Consider the following 18,008-nt stretch of genomic DNA (forward strand, 5'->3'; position numbering starts at 1 on the left):
CTGCCCCTCCCCCAACTTGTACATGCACATGTTTTCTCTCTCCCCACCCCCAATAAATAATAAACTTAGAAAAAAAAGTGGGAGGGGAAAGAGGGAACTAGAGGTAAAGCCAAGAGTTGCAAAATGTTAACATTTGGTGAATTTAGATGAAGGATGTTTTCATTGTGATATCTTTCAACTTTTTTGAAGGTTTGAAATTTTTCAAAAAGTTGGGAAAAACATTAGTGACAGGGAATAAAAAAATTAATTTTTAGAGGTATGTGTCAGTATTATAAGAAATGACAGGACGAAAATATATTACATTAGGATAAAATTATGTGGGGGAAATAAAATGAAGGGCTGGCTTGTTCATGAAGTTTTGTAAAGGGAAATTTTGTAAATGGTAAATGTATGAAATTGCTGTGGTTTTTAGGTTTAATTGGTGTGTTTAAAAGTGATGAAACTATTTTATTTTAAAATGTCAACTCATATCAGAAATGACATCTTTTGTACCTCTTCAGACTTCTGGTGAAAAATTTGAGATGCCAAATGAGAAACCTACAAGTAGGTACATGAGTTTTACAAATTCTTTTGCGGTAATGAAGCAAACAGGTTTGAAGATTTAAGATCTGGCTAATGTTCTTTCAGCTCTTTGGGTTCCAGGAATATGGTGCTAAGAGTTCACTCAGTTATACTACATCTTGGCAGATCATACTGGCATGGGCAGATGGATGTGACTATTTTAGCAAAAGGCATTATATAGCTTATGAAGCGCAGCCATATTAACCTTCTCCCAAACCTGTACTATTCCCACGGACATAAAAACTTTATGTTCACCTGCCGAGAGCAGTCATAATATGTTGTTATATAGTTTAAGTCACAGAATTGTTTTATGACTTTGTAATTTCCCTTTTCTGTAAATGTGTATTGATTTCTTTAAAAACTATATCATAAGTAAATGGTATTACTAACATAATGTTTACCAACTATAACACTAGTAATTTATAAATGAACTTAAAAACAAATTCTAAGTGTCTTTTAAAAAACTACCTGGAAAGACCTCACTTGTGGTAGTTACTTTCACTTGAGATCATTCATACAGAGATTTGGAATGTGTGCTATGAATGTTTAATTGTGCTGGAAATCTAAATGCCAGTGTCTTCCTGTGTAAACCATAGCTTGTAGTACTTATTGATTGACTTCTGTATTCTCCTAAAAGGTTAAGATTTAATTTTTGGATTGGAAGAGTGAGGCGTACAAGGTACATATACATTGTGCAAAACTACGTAACTGAAAATCGTGTGTACTTTTTTTGGCTAGAGACATTGGGAGAATGTCATTCCTTTTAATAGATCAAGCTGGCTAATAAAGAGACTTCTGCATTGTTCTTATAACCTTATCAAACATTTCCTTGGTTTTATAGAAAATGGGAGACTGTGGAGGCTTAATTTAATGAAATACAGATTAAAAAATCACCAGTGGTATTTTCAAGTGTCTTGAAAATAACCATGAAAATCAGAAAATTAATATTACTACCATTTCATTCTCAGACCCCATTTAAGTTTTGTCACTTGTGTCAGTGAAGTTGTTTATAGCAAAAGATCCAGCTCAGAATCACACATGACATTTAGTTGACATGTTTCTTTAATCTCCTTTAGTCTGGTACAGTTCTTCAGCTTTTTGACTTCCAAAATTACAGGTCAGTTATTTTGTAGGATGGCTCTGGATTTGGCTGGTGTTTAATCATGATTAGATTCAGATTTATATCTTAGGCAGGAATTTCACAAAAGTGATTCTGTGTTCCTCTTATTATGTTCTATCAGATGGCATATGATTGCATTTTGTCCCATTGCTGGTAATGTTTACTGAGCACCTGATTAAGATAATGTCTGCCAGGCTTTCTGTATTAGTTTCTTATTGGTGCTGTAACAAATTCCCACAGTCTTAATGGCTTATTACATTATTGCAATGTAAATTTATTCTCTTACAGTTCAGGAGGCTGGAAGTCCAAAATCAATTTCACTAGGCTAGTCATGGTGTTCGTAGAGCTGGTTCTTCCTGGAGGCTCTTGGTTAGAGTCTATTTCCTTGCCTTTTCCAGCTTCTAGAGATAGCCTGGGCTCTTTGGCTTATGATTCCTCCTTCCATGTTCAGAGGATATCACTCCACCATCTGCTCCTGTTGTCATATCACCTTCTTTGTCTTTGACCCTCCTGCTTCCTCCTTATAAGGACCCTTGTGACTATATTGTATCCATCCAGATAGCATAGAATACTCTTCTCTCTCAAGATCTTTAATTTAATTGGATCTGTAGAGTCTTTTTTGCCATGTAAGATAATGTAGTCACTGGTCCTGGCTATTAGGATCTGAACTTCTTGGGTGGCAATTATTCAGCCTACCATACTTTGCCACTGTAAAATTATTTTTTCCCTTTTGTAATTTGTGGGAAGGCACTTGAATCCCTTGTTCTTATTTAGTGGAGAATGGTATTTAGAAACTAGATCTGGGTACTAGTGTGCTTACTGCTATTGGTCTCATGCACTGTTCCTAGGCTCACTTAATAGACAGTGCCTATATGTATGTATATAAGTCTACATCTGTAATCCTTTATTAAAATATGTTAGTTTATAGCAATATCTTCAATTCCAATTCAGTACCACAGGATTCATTCTTATTATTTTCTCATATATATAACTCCCTTCTGAGTCCAGTTATCCTTTGTGTATTAACTTATTTTATCAATCCCCCTGTATGTTACCAGTCTCCTTTTCTGTCACCACCCCTTTCCCTCTATGGATTCCTCTTCACCACACCTGGTTGGTTCTGCTACCTCCTGTCACCTAGCTCTCCATGTGGATGCTTTCCTCAAAGTATGGTGGTAACAGGGTAGTTAGACTTCTTACATGGTGGCTTTGGAGCATTCTGTTATAGGCAAAGTTCTTTTACTTATCTAACATCTCATTTAAGGACTGTGATTTTGTAGTTTTTTTAGTATTGTGAAAAAATTTATATTTAGTATTAGCCAGCTAGACTCTATTTAGATGATCTCATTTTTGTTGGCAACATCCAAAGCATTATAGTCAGGAGCCAGTGGACCATATGCCTTCTTAATTACGCCTGATCAGGGAGTTGACCATGGCCCTTGTCAGTATCATAGAGCTTCTTCATAATCTGTCTGATCTGGTGCTTGTTAGCCTTGACATCCATAATGAACACAAGTATTGTTGTCTTCTATCTTCTTCATGGCTGACTCATTGCTCAGGGGGAACTTGATGATGGCATAGTGGTCAAGCTTGTTGCTCTTCCAGAGAAAATATTTGGGCTGCCTTTGGAGTGTCTTGGGCCACCAGAAGGTGGGTAACATGCAGATTTTTTTTTTTTTTTTTTTTTTTTTTTGTGGCTGTGGTTGCCTTTCAGCACTGCCTTCTTGGCCTTCCAAGCCTTTGTTTTGGCTTTGGCTTTGGGAGGGGCAGGGTTTTTTTTCCTTTGCTTTCTGCATGCCATCTTTGCTAAGAGGTACATTTTTTAAAAATTAAATTAAATTAAATTTTATTTTATTTTTTTTGGTACATTTTTATTTTATAACTTATTTATTTATTTTTTTAACTTGGGAGACTTATTCAAGTGATTGGTAGTGAGTTTATTAGTAAAACAATACATGATATTTTGGCTTGGTTTAATTCCTTTTTAGTTGAATTGCAGATTTTTTTCTGAGGACTAAAATAATGCCTTTCATAACTCTTATATGAACCTATTTTAACTTCTTATGGGTTTGGGTGACTTTTCTAATTTAACATTTTCATGATTGAATAATACCATTTCCGCTTAGCTTCCTTAATAAGCTGCATGTTTCAACTATTTTATACTTTCTGTACCTCCTATAGCAGAAGGGAAAGGAAGAAAGCATTTCTCAGAAATTACTGATTATGTGGCTAAGTATTTTGGATTCAAGTCATTTTTTTGCGTTTTTTGATTAGAAGTTATTTAAGTCTCATATGCAAATGGTTGCCTGGTAGTTGAACAAAATTTTCCAGATAGATCATTTGTTTGGAGTGGCAGAAAAATTAACCTATATTGTGAATTTTTCTTAAAGGTTATTTGAGAAGGTAGTACTTTGATGTTCCAACAAAATTTAGCATGGTAATGAAGGTTAGTATGTTATTAACTGGTTTTGTCTTCACAGTGAAAAATGCTTCAACTTATCATCTTATTTATTTATTGTTTTGACAGAGCAAATTCGATTAAAGAATATCAGAAAAGTGTATGGAAGATGTATGTGGTATCGTTTACGGTTATTAAAACCCCAGCCAAATATTATTCCTACTGTAAAGTAAGTAATTGGTTTCAATTAAAAAAATACTTCTTATTCTTTGCTAGGTATCATATAAAATATGGGTGTAATGATGAATAAGACATATGTTTAAAGAAATTGTAGCCTTAGTAGGGGTAAGATGTGAGTTTGAGAGCTGTCTGAACAGAATGATTTAGGAGAGAGAATGTACTTTTTTTTTTAATGTTTATTTACTTTCAAGAGACAGAGCATGAGCAGGGGAGGGGCAGAGAGAGAGGCAGACACAGAATCAGAAGCAGGCTCCAGGCCCCAGCCGTCAGCACAAAGCCTGACGGGCTCAAACCCATGAACCATGAGATCATGACCTGAGCCGAAGTCGGACGCTTAACCAACTGAGCCACCCAAGGCACCCTGAGACAATGTACTTCTGACTTGAGGGAGGGTGGGAGAAAGGGAAGTCAAATCTTGAAGGAAGACCTTGTGCATCTTGCCCGGATTTGAATTTTGCCTTAAAGATTATGGGGGAATCTTTAAAAGATTATCAAAAACAGGGAGGTGACATGATCAAGTTTGCATTTCATAGTGATAATTAAGGTTTATTGAGCACACACTGTATGCCAGATGTGCTAAGGCTTTATGTGTTATCTCCTAATTTTATCATTAACTTCAAAGTAGATGTTTTTGCTGTTTTCTGAGATGAAGAACCTGAGACTAAGAGGTTCTCTTCGCTCCTGGAGAGCTAGAAGCGTTCCTGGAGCTAGAAGCGGTGGAACGGGGACATAGTCACCCTTTATTTTTGCACGCCAATCTGATTAAACAAGCCATTAGAATTTTTAATTAGAGGATGCGTGTTTGATTTTGTGAGGCAAGGGGGCCTGGGGTCTGCTGGTTTAGAGACTAGGCTTTGGACCTTCACTCTGAGTTGTCAGTTTTGAGGTAGTAGATGAATCTGATAGGTGATGAAAGAGTTGCCATTATAGGAGGACTGTATCTTGTGAATTACTTATATCTGTCTATCCAGTAGATAGGAGGGGAAGAACTAGCAGAGGAAATTAGTAAAAGTAGAACCATTTATTTTTTGATCTTGGTTTAAATGATGATGATAATTTTCAACATCTCTAACTTCAAGGGTTTTAAATAGTTTTTCTTTGTAAGGTTTGACTTTGCCTGGTTTAGTTCCTTTACAGAGGAAGGGAAATCTTAGCTTTGGTGTTAAGAGTTCTTCAACGATGCAAAACTAAAACTCAAAGTTAGTGTTTACAAGAGTAGTTTTATGTTCACTGTTGACTCTGCCTTTGCTTCTCATAGTTTTATGAGGCAGCAAGGCAAATATTTTTGCCCTCCCAATCTCTTCTTTTCTGGGCTTTGGTCAACACTATGTCAGTATCTGAACTTCAGTTTTCAAGGAAAAAGCCCAATTGTGTAAAGTTCTCTTCAGTGATTAGCAAACTGATTTACTTAAATGAAAGTACAGATTAAGGGATGTTTATAAGTAAGGAAGAATTAAATAGATAACTGGTAACAATTTTAGATAAGGTCAGAAACCATCAAAACCTTTTTGCTCCATAACCTTAAAGCATTCTTTCAGAATTAAGCAGTCATTGTGTAATGCTCTAATTTGTGGAAGTTGGTTCCAAAATGACCTTTAAAATATGCTTAAAGAAAAACACGAGACTTCACAAGTTGATCACTGACCCTATATGTAGGGAAAAATGCTTATCTTTTCACAGGACCTAAATAATGTTTTTTAAAAATTGGGTGGGGATCATGATGAAATCCATTATGTTTCCACCTTTGCTTGGTTTTTAGGAAATGAAAACCTGGCTTTATTGGTGGTTATAGTTTTCATCAGCCTCTGAAGGATTCTGTTATGAGGTTGTCTTCTCTTCCCTTTATATTTTGTCTCAGAGAGCCAGGTGCTACATGTAAAGCTATCATGGGGTGTAGCATATCCTAGGTGTTTTCATTTTCCTTCTACCTTTGTTTGCTTTTAAATCTTGTTTATTTGTTTGTTTTTGGTGGTTTTCAATTTTACTTTTATCTTTGTTTTCTGAGCTTTCTTAGCCTTTTGGGGGAGTTGGCAGAACGAAATGTGGAATTATTAACTTGTGTGGGAATAAAGTAGGTTTTCAAGTGTTTTTTAGCAAATTGAAGGTATAGCAAACTTTGGGTTTGAATTAAAAATTACTGTTTAGGGACACTTGGTTGCCTCAGTTGGTAGTGTCCAACTTCAGCTCAGGTCATGATCTCATGGTTCATGAGTTTGAGCCCGCATTGAGCTTGCTGCTGTCAGCACAGAGCCCACTTCAGATCCTTTGTCCCCCTCTCTGCCCCTCCCTCGCTTACACTCTATCTCAAAAATGAATAAACATTTATTTTTAGAAAATTACTGTTTAAATTATTTTCATTATTCATTCAATAAGTAGTTATTGTATGCCTATTATGTATCAGGTGTTGTACCAAGAGCTGATATATTGTGATTAACAAATAGATGTGGTTCAACAACTTAACAGTTGTGAGAAATACAAGTAAACAGGTAATGATAATAATAAGGGCTGTGAGGTGGGTGCCATGAAAGAGCAGAGGAAGGGCTCTCAACTCTGGCTTGAGACAGAGAAGGCTTCTCTGAGTGAGGTCAGAGCTGAGATTTGGGTCAGAGATACTAAGAACAGCTAACAGGAATCGATTGTTTGCTATCAGTGAGGCACCTTCTAGGTGCTTTACATACCTAATCTCATTTAATTATTAAATCTACCCTAAAAATTGGAAACCGAGTTGTAAAGGAGAAAGCGACTTTCCAAGATCTCTAAGTTAATAAGTAGTGAAGCTGGGATTTGACCTCAGGTAGTTTTATTTCAGAGCCTATGTTCTTAATTACCTCTCCCTACATAGCTAGGTAAGAGTGTTCCAGTTACGGCATCCTCTTTGTCTTTGGGTGTTTAGGTAGTATGGAAAGCCGTTTGCAGTACTGTATTTTGCCCTTAATAAGAATTGGAACGTTATTTTGGCCAGATAGAAAGAAATTTGCATCTGAATGCCAACTGTGTTTAAGCTACTCTGGGGTTAGTCAAAACTGAGATACTGTCCACAGCTCAAGGAGCTTGCAGTGAGTTCGAGGGGGAGAGACATGGTTTTACTTCTTTTGCTTCTTTTTGGCTGTTTCTCCATTGATGACCTTGGCAAAGGTAAGGCTTGCTTTGAGGTATGAGTCTGGAAGGATGAATAGTGTTTGGATAGGCAGAGATGGGGAATGGGAATTCTAAGTAGAAAGATTCAAGAGCAAAAGCATGATGGTGGGAAAAGCTTAGGGAGCTTGGGGAGATGGGTTTTTTGTGTTTGTTTTAAATAAGGGTGATAAAGGTCATTAGGTAGGTTGGAACTTGATCATAGAGTCTCATTCCAAATAAACATATTTAAGCTAGATTTCTACCAAGTGAGCTTAAACACATGGAATGTTTTCTGTCTTTGAAAACGGGTCACTCCAATTTTGTTTGGTTAGGTTTCCTATGATTCATTTTATGTGTTTAACAGTTCCTACTCAGCATAACAAATTGATGTAAAGGGCATAAAAAAATAAAAATTGTTCAGTTTCATCACTTAAAGATAGCCACTATTAAGATGATTTACTATCTATATTTTTATTTATAATAAACTTTTATCTGTAAAAATAGCATTATAATACATATATTTTTGAAAGCTGTTTTTCTTTTTTTTAATTAAAAAAATTTTCTTTGAGTTTATTTATTTTGAGAGAGACAGAGACAGTGCAAGTGGGGGAGGGGCAGAGAAAGAGGGAAAGAGAGAAGCCCAAGCAAACTCCACACTGTCAGCACAAAGCCCAACATGGGGCTTGAACCCACAAAACTGTGAGACTGACCTGAGCCAAAACCAAGAGCCTGCGCTTAACTGACTGAGCCACCCAGGAGTCCCTCTTTTAAAAAGTTAACAATAGATAATCTTCCACAGCAAATACTGTCTTTATTGCCTAGATGATATTTCACTTTATGAATATACTGTTAATTTATTTGTCTACTACTCTATTGATGCACATCTCTGTGTTTGTTTTCTGCTGTTATTTATATGTGACCAGTTTTTTATCCTTTGTATACTTAATTCTAGTTTATTTCCTTCTAAATTTCTTGAGGTAGATTGTTAAAAGGGTGTGTACTTTAGGGTTTTTGACCGTATTGCCAGATATTTTTTCAGAGTTTAGAGTGTATGAGTCTTCCTTTTTTCTTTAGCCTCTCCAACACTGCTAATATCAGTCTTTTAAATATTTTTACTAAATAAAACATATTGGAGAGGAGAAATTAGGTTTTTTCCAAACCATATGTTCCTTTATATCCTTTTTTAACCTATATGTGCATCTTTCTATATCTGTGTTGGCTAATTGTTTGGTTGTGTCTTGGTTTATTTAATTAATCTCCTATAAATGGTTTATTTAATTAGTTCTATATAAATGGACATTGAGTTTGTTTCTGAAGTTTTACTGTTATAAACAAGGCTATTCCTTCATCATTGCATAATTGACCCATTTTTTGTAGTTTATCTTAGTAAAAGTGTAATTGCAAGGGTAAGAGCAGCTCTTTTTTTACATTACATGGTTTACTGAATGCTTAGTATTGATATATTTTGATCTAATATAATGAGACCAATAAGTTAGTAAGTTGAATTAAGTTCTACACATAAAATTCTGCAAATAGTAATTGAGGGAATATCACATGCAAGACTCTAGATGCAAGACTATATTAGATTCTAGAGAATTCATAGGTAAAAAAGACACTGTTCTGGCTGTAACAGGAGTTTACAACCTAGAGATTGTAGAATTGACTCAATAGCATAACGATGTATACACTTTAGATTGTTTTATTGCCTTGATCTGCCATAATGTCTTTATAGACTCTTAAAGGAAAACCATATAGATGTATTTATTTATACTTTACTTATCTTTTTCCTAAACAGGAAAATAGTTCTGCTTGCAGGATGGGCATTGTTCTTATTCCTTGTATACAAAGTTTCCAAAACAGACCGAGAATATCAAGAATACAATCCTTATGAAGTATTAAATTTGGATCCTGTAAGTAGTATTTTTATATAATGCACATTAGTTTATTGATCTCAAGAAAATACTGTAAGTCTAAATTCTAAAAGAAATTGGGTTGTGCCTAAAGAAATGAGACTTTGGATATTTAATCTATTATTCTAATGTATATATGTTTTTTAAGCTACAAATGTTGATTGCCATTCTAGTAAGTCTTGGTTTGTAATTGCTAAAATGTAAGAATATTTTAAGTGAGATGAGAAATTAGTATATTTTTTAAAGACTTGTGTAGGATTGGTTTAATGCAAAGTTAAAACCAGGAGTTCATTTATGTTGGTTGAATGATAAAAATCTTATGACCCTTTGTTAGATGACACTAAGGCAGTGTGTTTAAGTCTTTGTGTCTTACAAAGAACTGGTTTCATTGTAACCTTGGATATACTCTTTAGGTGATTTCCTGATTGAACTTGATTGATGGATCCCAATAGAAAATTGGTCTTTTAGATATATCAGAGGAAAGTTAGAACTGAAATGAATGCTAGGGATCCTCTAGCCTTTTTTTCCAATGGAGAAAACAAGGCCTGAAAAATTGTGTCTTGCCTGGAGTGCCATAACTTCTTAGTAGCCAAGCTGAATCTAGTGCTCTTTCTATTTTTCCCCCAAACCACTTTTTTTACTTCTAGTATTTGCTCAGTAGATGGCTTGATCCAGAGGTTCATATAATATAATATAAATATGAAACATACCTAGTTTTCTGTTTTGGAGAAGCAAAATTTGCTTTAAGACTAATAAAAGATTTGTGGGCAACTTAATGCCATACAAATTAATATGAAAAGTTTATTAATAGAAATTGAGTCTAATTAGGAAACAGCTAAGATAACCTTCTTAATTATTTATTTAATATTAAAATATTGATAAGCAGATGAAACCAGATTTTCTTCAGATTATTTCTTAGAAGGGAAGTTAATCTTTGATTTGAGGGTTTCTTCAGAGAGACTTAATTTACTGTGATCATTCTTTGATATTTAAATGTTACTGTCCTTTTATTTCAATGTGGCATTATGTAGTTTTACTCTTAAATCATTGGTGCCTAGTGTGCTGCACAACATGTAGGTGCTCAATAAAATAAATATATTGGACAAAGTAAGTGTATTTTTATTAAAAATACATGGGATGAAATTTAAGGGACAAGTATATAGGATGAAAACACTTTCTCTTTCTGAAAATATTTAAAAAAATTTTTTTAGTATTTTTGAGAGAGAGAGAACAAGTTGGGGAGGGGCAGAGAGAGAGGGAGACACAGAATTCGAAGCAGCCTCCAGGCTCTGAGCTGTCAGCACAGAGCCTGATGTGGCGCTTGAACCCACAAACTACGAGATCATGACCTGAGCCGAAGTTGGACACTTAACCAACTGAGTCACCCAGGAGCCCCTCTGAAAATATTGAATAGTTTATATTTTAAGTTCAAAATGGGATGAATTATGTTTTTACAGCATTGTGCTTAGTTTTACTAAAACAAAGCTTTCCTTTCAGGGGGCAACGGTAGCAGAAATTAAGAAACAGTATCGTTTGCTGTCACTTAAATATCATCCAGATAAAGGAGGTGATGAAGTTATGTTCATGAGGATAGCAAAAGCTTATGCAGCGTAAGTATCATAGGACCCATTACACGTTTTTAGAAGTGGTAAAGAAAGTTCTTTATTTGAATGAAATAGTCAGTTGTTGTTGGCCACTTTGAAATGCTAAAAACCTCATATGTTGAATCTATTCTTCATGGAACTGCATGACAACCAAAAGTGCTAATTTAACTAAGCTTGAATTTTAAGTAAATTAGTTAAAGTAGTGCTTTTGCCCTGTGATGTTAGTTAAATTAAGTAGTAAGTTAATTGAGCTATTTTCGAAGTATCCTGATTAGAAGAAGATATGCTTACACCTTGTTTTCATTTCTAGGCTTTTATTAAGATGGATCTGTTTCTCTTGTTTTGGAAATGTAGCTGTCTCATTAAACTATGTAAAGACTAGTTTAATTTTTGGGAAACAGGATAGAGTGTATAAAATTAGAGGTAGCTCTTCCTTGAGTGTTAATATTACAAGAGGTAAAAGTTAGCTGGATTCTTCAGGACTCATAGGCATATCCCCGTATAGCTCTTGCATTGAATTAAAGAGTAAAATCCGGACAAGATATTGTCTGTTTTTAGAGGACTCAGTGATGTATCATTTTGTAAGCTGATTTTAAAAATGTAAGTCATAGGATACTCAGATATAATAGCAAACTGTGAAAGTGGCATGTGAATTACAGAAGTTTGGGAAATAATCATTTTATGCTTAATAAAAGTCTATTGACTGTGTTTCCTGTCCCCTCTTTTTTGTGAGTTGCTTGTTACATATGTGAATATGATTCTGCAATAAAGCAGTGCCATTAGGAGCTTCTGAAGGGTATACTACATTTTCTGCATAGCAGATGTCCTCCAGATTACAGTCTTTCAGTTGGTGTCTCCCCCTTTTTTCATTGTGTCTCCTCCGGCCATTTACTCTCATTACACAAGTGTTTCAGTGCCTTAGTTGCTGTCTTCAGGTAATTTCAGAAGAATTCAAGATACCCAGAGGAAGTCAGATAGCTAAGATTATTTAGTAATTTTAATTTTAGTTTAAATTTAGTTTTCAGGTATTGTAACTTTATTTATTTATTTTGAGAGCGAGAGAGAGCAAGCGAGCTGGGGAGGGGCACACAGAGAGAGAGAGAGAGAGAGAGAGAGGGAGAGAGAGAAAATCCCAAGCAGGCTCTGAACTGTCAGCGCAGAGCCCAATGTGGGGCTCGAACGCACAACCATGAGATCATGACCTGAGCCAAAATTGAGTCAGATGATTAACTGACTCAGCCACCTCAGGCTCCCCAGGTATTGTAACATTTTTAAGTTCATGAATTTGTCCTCAAGTTAATGGAAATCTGACTCTTTATGATGTATGGTCACTTTTCTAAAAAGTACAGAAGAATAATATATGGCTTTTGGTTTTAACTCAATTACCTGATCAAGATACAGAATGTTTTGTGTTTAAAATGTCTTAAATAGTTGATGGTCCATCAGACAAATGAAGGAGTAAAATGATTATGGGACCCAGAACTTTGAGATCTTGTAGCTTGTATAAGTATAAATGAATTAGATAAAGGTACATTTTACTAATTACAAGTTCTGAGTGATTGAAGTTCATGTATTTTATGCATTACTCTAGCAGCCCAAGTATAACTCAAGCAGCATTTAAAGGCTTTGATCTGCAAAGCTTTTTAGAATTTGCTTTGGTTATTCAGGAGATTTTCTTTTCCCTTATGTGCCCATTACAATAATAGGCTTGGGTGATTCCTATTTCTTCACACCAGTTTCTAACTTAAAGAAAAGGAGTTCTGGTTATTTTTGAGGAGTTAGACCAACTATTGAATTTTCTGGTTCATAGTTTCTGTTTTTTCTATAACCATATAGTTGAGATTTGGTTTTTGGGTGTAAAACCTGTTTTTAACCTACTGTATAGTGAGTGGACAACATAGGGGTTACTTTATTTTAAAGGAACATTTTTTTTTTAAGTTTATTTATTTTTTAAAGAGAGAGAGACAGAGCATGAGCAGGGGAGGGGCAGAGAGAGAGGGAGACACAGAATCAGAAGTAGGCTCCAGGCTGCGACCTACCAGCACAGAGCCTGACTGGGGCTCGAACCCATGAATCGTGAGATCATGAGCTGAGCTGAAGTTGGATGCTCAGCTGACTGAGCCACCCACGCACCCCTAGATGTTATTTTAAAGCTATTTTAATTTTTAAAAACATGTGTTTTCATGTATTACTATATATAATATGTAATTTTGGTTTACGTAGTCAACTCAGGGTCATTCACCTATAATTTAATGAAAGCATTCTCTAGATTAGGTTGTATGATCTGGGGCCCCCGAAACTGTATACAGAGTATATGTGTATTTGTAACTGTGCATTTTTCTAGAGCAGAAGGGTTATAGATCTTATCAGATTTGTAATAGAATCTATGACACAGCCTCCTAACTCCAAAATTAAGATATGTAATCATGTTTAGGAAACCTTATACTCATTGAATTTTTGAAAGTTATGTTAATATCAGTGGTCTTGTTTAAGCTCATTATATATGAATTATACTAAAATTACATAACTTTTAAGTACTTTAAGTCTTAGAAGTGGTATTTTACCGAAGCACTAATAACTATCCAAAAATTAGTTGCTTTCTAACAACTTTTTTAAAAGTTGATGATTCCTTTAATTTGAATATTGAACATGGTGCGTGTCTCACACCAGTTGTACAAGTCAGCTTAATGAATGAGTTAATGGAATTGTAATCAGCAGTGTGTGCAGTTTGAAAAAATCAAGTGCTTCTATGATGTGAACTATGCTTTATTTTGTGAAATTTGAGGGCATTGTTTGGAAAACAGAGCAGTTTGTTATGTTGCTGTCATCAGAAAAGTAGAGGGGATAGAGTTATGTTTGGGAAAAAATTCTGGTTAGAAGGGCAAATAGCTGAAGTCCTAAGTGAGTGGGCAGTTGTACAGGGAAACCAGGGCAAAATTTTTTGAGAAACATCCCTCCCTTAGCAAAACAGAGCTACCATACGCACCCCTCCTTCTGAAGTTGCAGTCTCTCTGATAGTGCTTTTTGTTGGCTTCTGTATTTTACTCTGGCCTTGGTCAAATAGCGTAAGTGGAGTTATGGTTAAAAAGGGACTGAGGATGTCAACGTACTTGTTTCCTTAAATGACCAGAGAAGTTTAAAAATATTTGCAATCCCTGTTGAACATAGATATAAAAATTCTCAACAAGGTATTACCAAATCACCTTCAACAGTACATTAAAAAGATCATTCATCACAATCAAGTAGAATTTATTCTGGTGCAAGAATGGCTCAGTATCTGCAAAATCAGTCAGTATGATACACCACATTAACAGAATGAAGAATAAAAATCAGATGTTTATTTCAATAGATGTAGAAAAAGTATTTCACAAAATTCTTATGTTTATGATAAAATTCTCAAAAAAGTAGATTTAGAGGGAACGTATCTCAACATAATAAAAGCTATATATGAAAAACACAGAGCTAACATCAAAGTCAGAGGTGAAAAACTGAGTGGGAATAAGACTAGGATGTCCAGTGTCACCATGTTTATTCAACATAGTACTAGAAGTGCTAGACACAGCAATCAGAAAAGAAAAAGAAGTAAAAGACATCCATGTTGGTAAGGAAGAAGTTAAATTGTCATCATCTGTACATGGCATGATACTGTACATAGAAAACCCTAGGGTGGCTCAGTTGGTTAAGTGTCTGACTTTGGCTCAGATCATGATCTTGCTGTTCCCAAGTTCAAGCCCCGTGTTGGGCTCTGTGCTGACAACTCAGAGCCTGGAGCCTGCTTGGGATTCTGTGTCTCCCTCTCTATTTCTCTGTCCTTCCCCTGCTTGCACTCTGTCTCTCTCCTTCTCAAAAATAAACATTAAAAAGGGGCGCCTGGGTGGCTTAGTGGGTTGAGCGTCTGACTTTGGCTCAGGTCATGATCTCACAGCTTGTGGGTTCATGCTCCGTGTCGGACACTGTGCTGACAGCTCATAGCCTGGGGCCTGCTTCGGATTCTGTGTCTGTCTGTCTGTCTCTCTCTGCCCCTCCCCCACTGGCAGTCTCTCTCTCTCTCTCTCTCTCTCTCTCTCTCTCTCTCTCTCTCTCTGTCTCTCAAAAATAAATGTTAAAAAATTTTAAAAAAAATTAAAAGAAAAAAGAAAACCCTAAAGATCTCTAAAAAGCTATTAAAAGTAATAAATGACTTCAGTAAAGTTGCAGGATACAAAATTAGTACCTAGAAATCAGTTGCATTTTTACACACTAATAATGAAGTAGCAGAAAGAGAATTTAAGAAAACGGTTCCATTTACAGTTATATCAAAAAGAATAAAATACTTGGAAATAAATGTAAGGAGGTGAAAAATCTATACTCTGGAAACTATAAAATACTGATGAAAGAAATTAAAGATGACACACCAAATGGAAGGATATTTTATGCTCATGGGTTGGAAGAATTAATATTGTTAAAATGTCTGTATTACCCAAAGCAATCTACAGATTCCATGCAACCCCTATCAAAATACCAACAGAACTAGAACAAATAATTCTGAAATTTGTATGGAACCACAAAAGACCCTGAATAGCCAAAGCAATCTTGAGAAAAAAGAACAAAGCTGGAGGTATAACAATTCCAGATTTAAAGCTATACTACAGAGCTGTAGTAATTAAACTGTATAGGAGTGGCCCAAAAATAGAAACATAGATTGATGGAACAAAATAGCCCAGAAATAAACCTGCGTTTATATGGTCATTTAATCTATGACAAAGGAGGCAAGAATATACTCTGGGGAGAGAGAGTCATTTCAGTAAATGGTGCTGGGAAAACTAGACAGTTACATGCAAGAGAATGGAACTGGACCACTTTCTTACTTCATACACAGAAATAAACTCAGAATAGATCAAAGACGTAATTATGAGATCTGAAACCGTAAAACACCTAGAAGAACATAGGCACTAATTTCTTGGACATCCACCATAGCAGTCTTTCTAGATGACATAAGGCAGAGGCACCTGGCTGGCTCAGAGCATTCAACTCTTGCTTTCATGGTCATGAGCTGAAGCCCCACATTGGACATGGAACTTACTTAGAAAAAAATAATATTAAAATCATAAGGCAAGGGAGACAAGCAAAAATGAACTATTGGGACTACACCAAAATAAAAAGCTTTTGCACAGCAGAGGAAACCAATAAAAAGGCACCCTATTGAATAAGAGAAGATATTTGCAAATGATATCTTCAATAAGGGGTTAATATCCAAAATATATAAAGAACTTAGCAACTCAACACCAAAAAACCCAACAATATGATTTTTAAAAAATGGGCAAAGGACCTTAATAGATACTTTCCCACGGAATATATATAGATGGTCAACTGATGCATGAAAATATGCTCAGCAGTACTAGTCATCAGGCAGATGCAAATCAGAACCACAATGAGGTAACGCCTTAGACCTGTCAAAATGGCTAAAATAAAAAAGACAAGAAATAAGTATTGGCGAGGATGTGAAGAAAAAGAAATCCTTGTGCACTGTTGGTAGGAATGTTAATTGGTACAGCCACTACAGAAACTGGTATGGAGCATCCTCAAAAAAGTAAAAGTAGAAATACCATATGATCCAGTAATTCCATTACTGGGTTTTTACCCATAGAAAGCAAAGACATTCATTCAGAAAGATACATGCACTCCTATGTTTATTGCAGTATTATTTATAAGAGCCGAGGTATAGAAGCAACTCAGTATCCATTGATAGATGAATGGATGAAGATGTGGTATTCATTTATACAATGGAATATTATTCAGCTATAAAAAAGAATGTGATCTTGCCATTTGTGACAACATGGATGGACCTGGATCTAGAGGGTATTATGCTAAAGAGAAAGGCAGATATCATATGATTTCACTTATATGTGGGACTTAAAAGACAAAGCAAAGGAATAACCAAAAGGCAGAAACAGACCCATTAATATAGAGAACAAACAGGTTGCCAGAGGGGAATGGGATGGAAGAATGGGCAAAATGGGTGAAGGGGAGTGGGAGATACAGACTTACAGTTATAGAAAAAATAAGTTTATAGATAATAGTCTAAGAAGAAGTCTATAGAAGGAATAAAAGGTACAACATAGAGAATATAGTCAATGGTATTATAATAGCATTGTGTAGTGACAGATGGTAGCTATGTTAGTGGTGAGCATAGCATAACGTATAAACTTGTCAGATCACTATCTTGTATACCTGAAACTAATGTAACATTGTGTGTCAACTATACTTCAATTAAAAAAAAGAAAAATAGGGGGGGCACCTGGCTGGCTCATTTGGTAGAACATACAACTCTTGATCTCAGGGTTATGGGTTCAAGCCCATACATTGGGTGTAGAGCTTACCTTAAAAAAAAAATAATAAAAGATAGAAATTATGGTTTAGGTGAAAAAAAATTGAACTCTTTGAAAATTGTTGCTGTTTTTTTAAAGGTACTTCTGCATTCTGTCTCTTACTGTGGAGCTTTGTTGAATAGAAAACTACATTGTATCCTATGTGCATATGTTCTGGGAAATAGAAATACTGTTAAAATTAGATTTGGACATAAACATAATCTTTTGCCACATGGATTTCAAAAATGCCTTTCTTATGATCTTACTGGTCATTTTTGTGTGTGTCTGCCTTGTCTCCTTAACAACGTAAAGTTTTTGAAGGAATTGAAAATTTCTTTCAGTTTTTTTTTTTTAATATCTATTTTGGGATCTGAAATAAAACCACTCTCATTTTGTGCCTTGGACCACTGCCCAGGTCAAAGGTTATATTTCTTTTTAGGTGTTAAAAAAATCACTCTGGGGGCGCCTGGGTGACTCAGTTGGTTAAATGTCTGACTGTGGCTCAGGTCATGATCTCATGGTTTGGGAGTTTGAGCCCTGTGTTGGGCTCTGTGCCGCCATCTCAGAGCCTGGAGCCTGCTTTGGATTTTGTGTCTCCCTCTCTCTTTGCCCCTTCGCAGTTTGTGCTCGCTCTCTCTCTCTCTCTCTCTCAAAAAGTAAACATTAAAAAAAATTTTTTTTTAAATCACTCTGTCACTTTTATATTGCTGG

General features: G+C 35.5%; 1 protein-coding gene across 1 annotated transcript in view; it reads left to right on the forward strand.

Moving 5' to 3' along the window:
* Window positions 1-18,008, forward strand: part of SEC63 (SEC63 homolog, protein translocation regulator) — a 73,436-nt gene that overhangs the window by 12,312 nt on the left and 43,116 nt on the right. Inside the window, exons 2-4 of the mRNA XM_027057150.2 lie at window positions 4,209-4,308; window positions 9,232-9,346; window positions 10,844-10,956. Of these exons, the coding sequence (XP_026912951.1) occupies window positions 4,209-4,308; window positions 9,232-9,346; window positions 10,844-10,956 (328 nt within the window). The remainder of the gene's footprint in view (window positions 1-4,208; window positions 4,309-9,231; window positions 9,347-10,843; window positions 10,957-18,008) is intronic.

The sequence above is a fragment of the Acinonyx jubatus genome, chromosome B2, assembly GCF_027475565.1.
Source record: "Acinonyx jubatus isolate Ajub_Pintada_27869175 chromosome B2, VMU_Ajub_asm_v1.0, whole genome shotgun sequence".
Taxonomy (NCBI): domain Eukaryota; kingdom Metazoa; phylum Chordata; class Mammalia; order Carnivora; family Felidae; genus Acinonyx; species Acinonyx jubatus.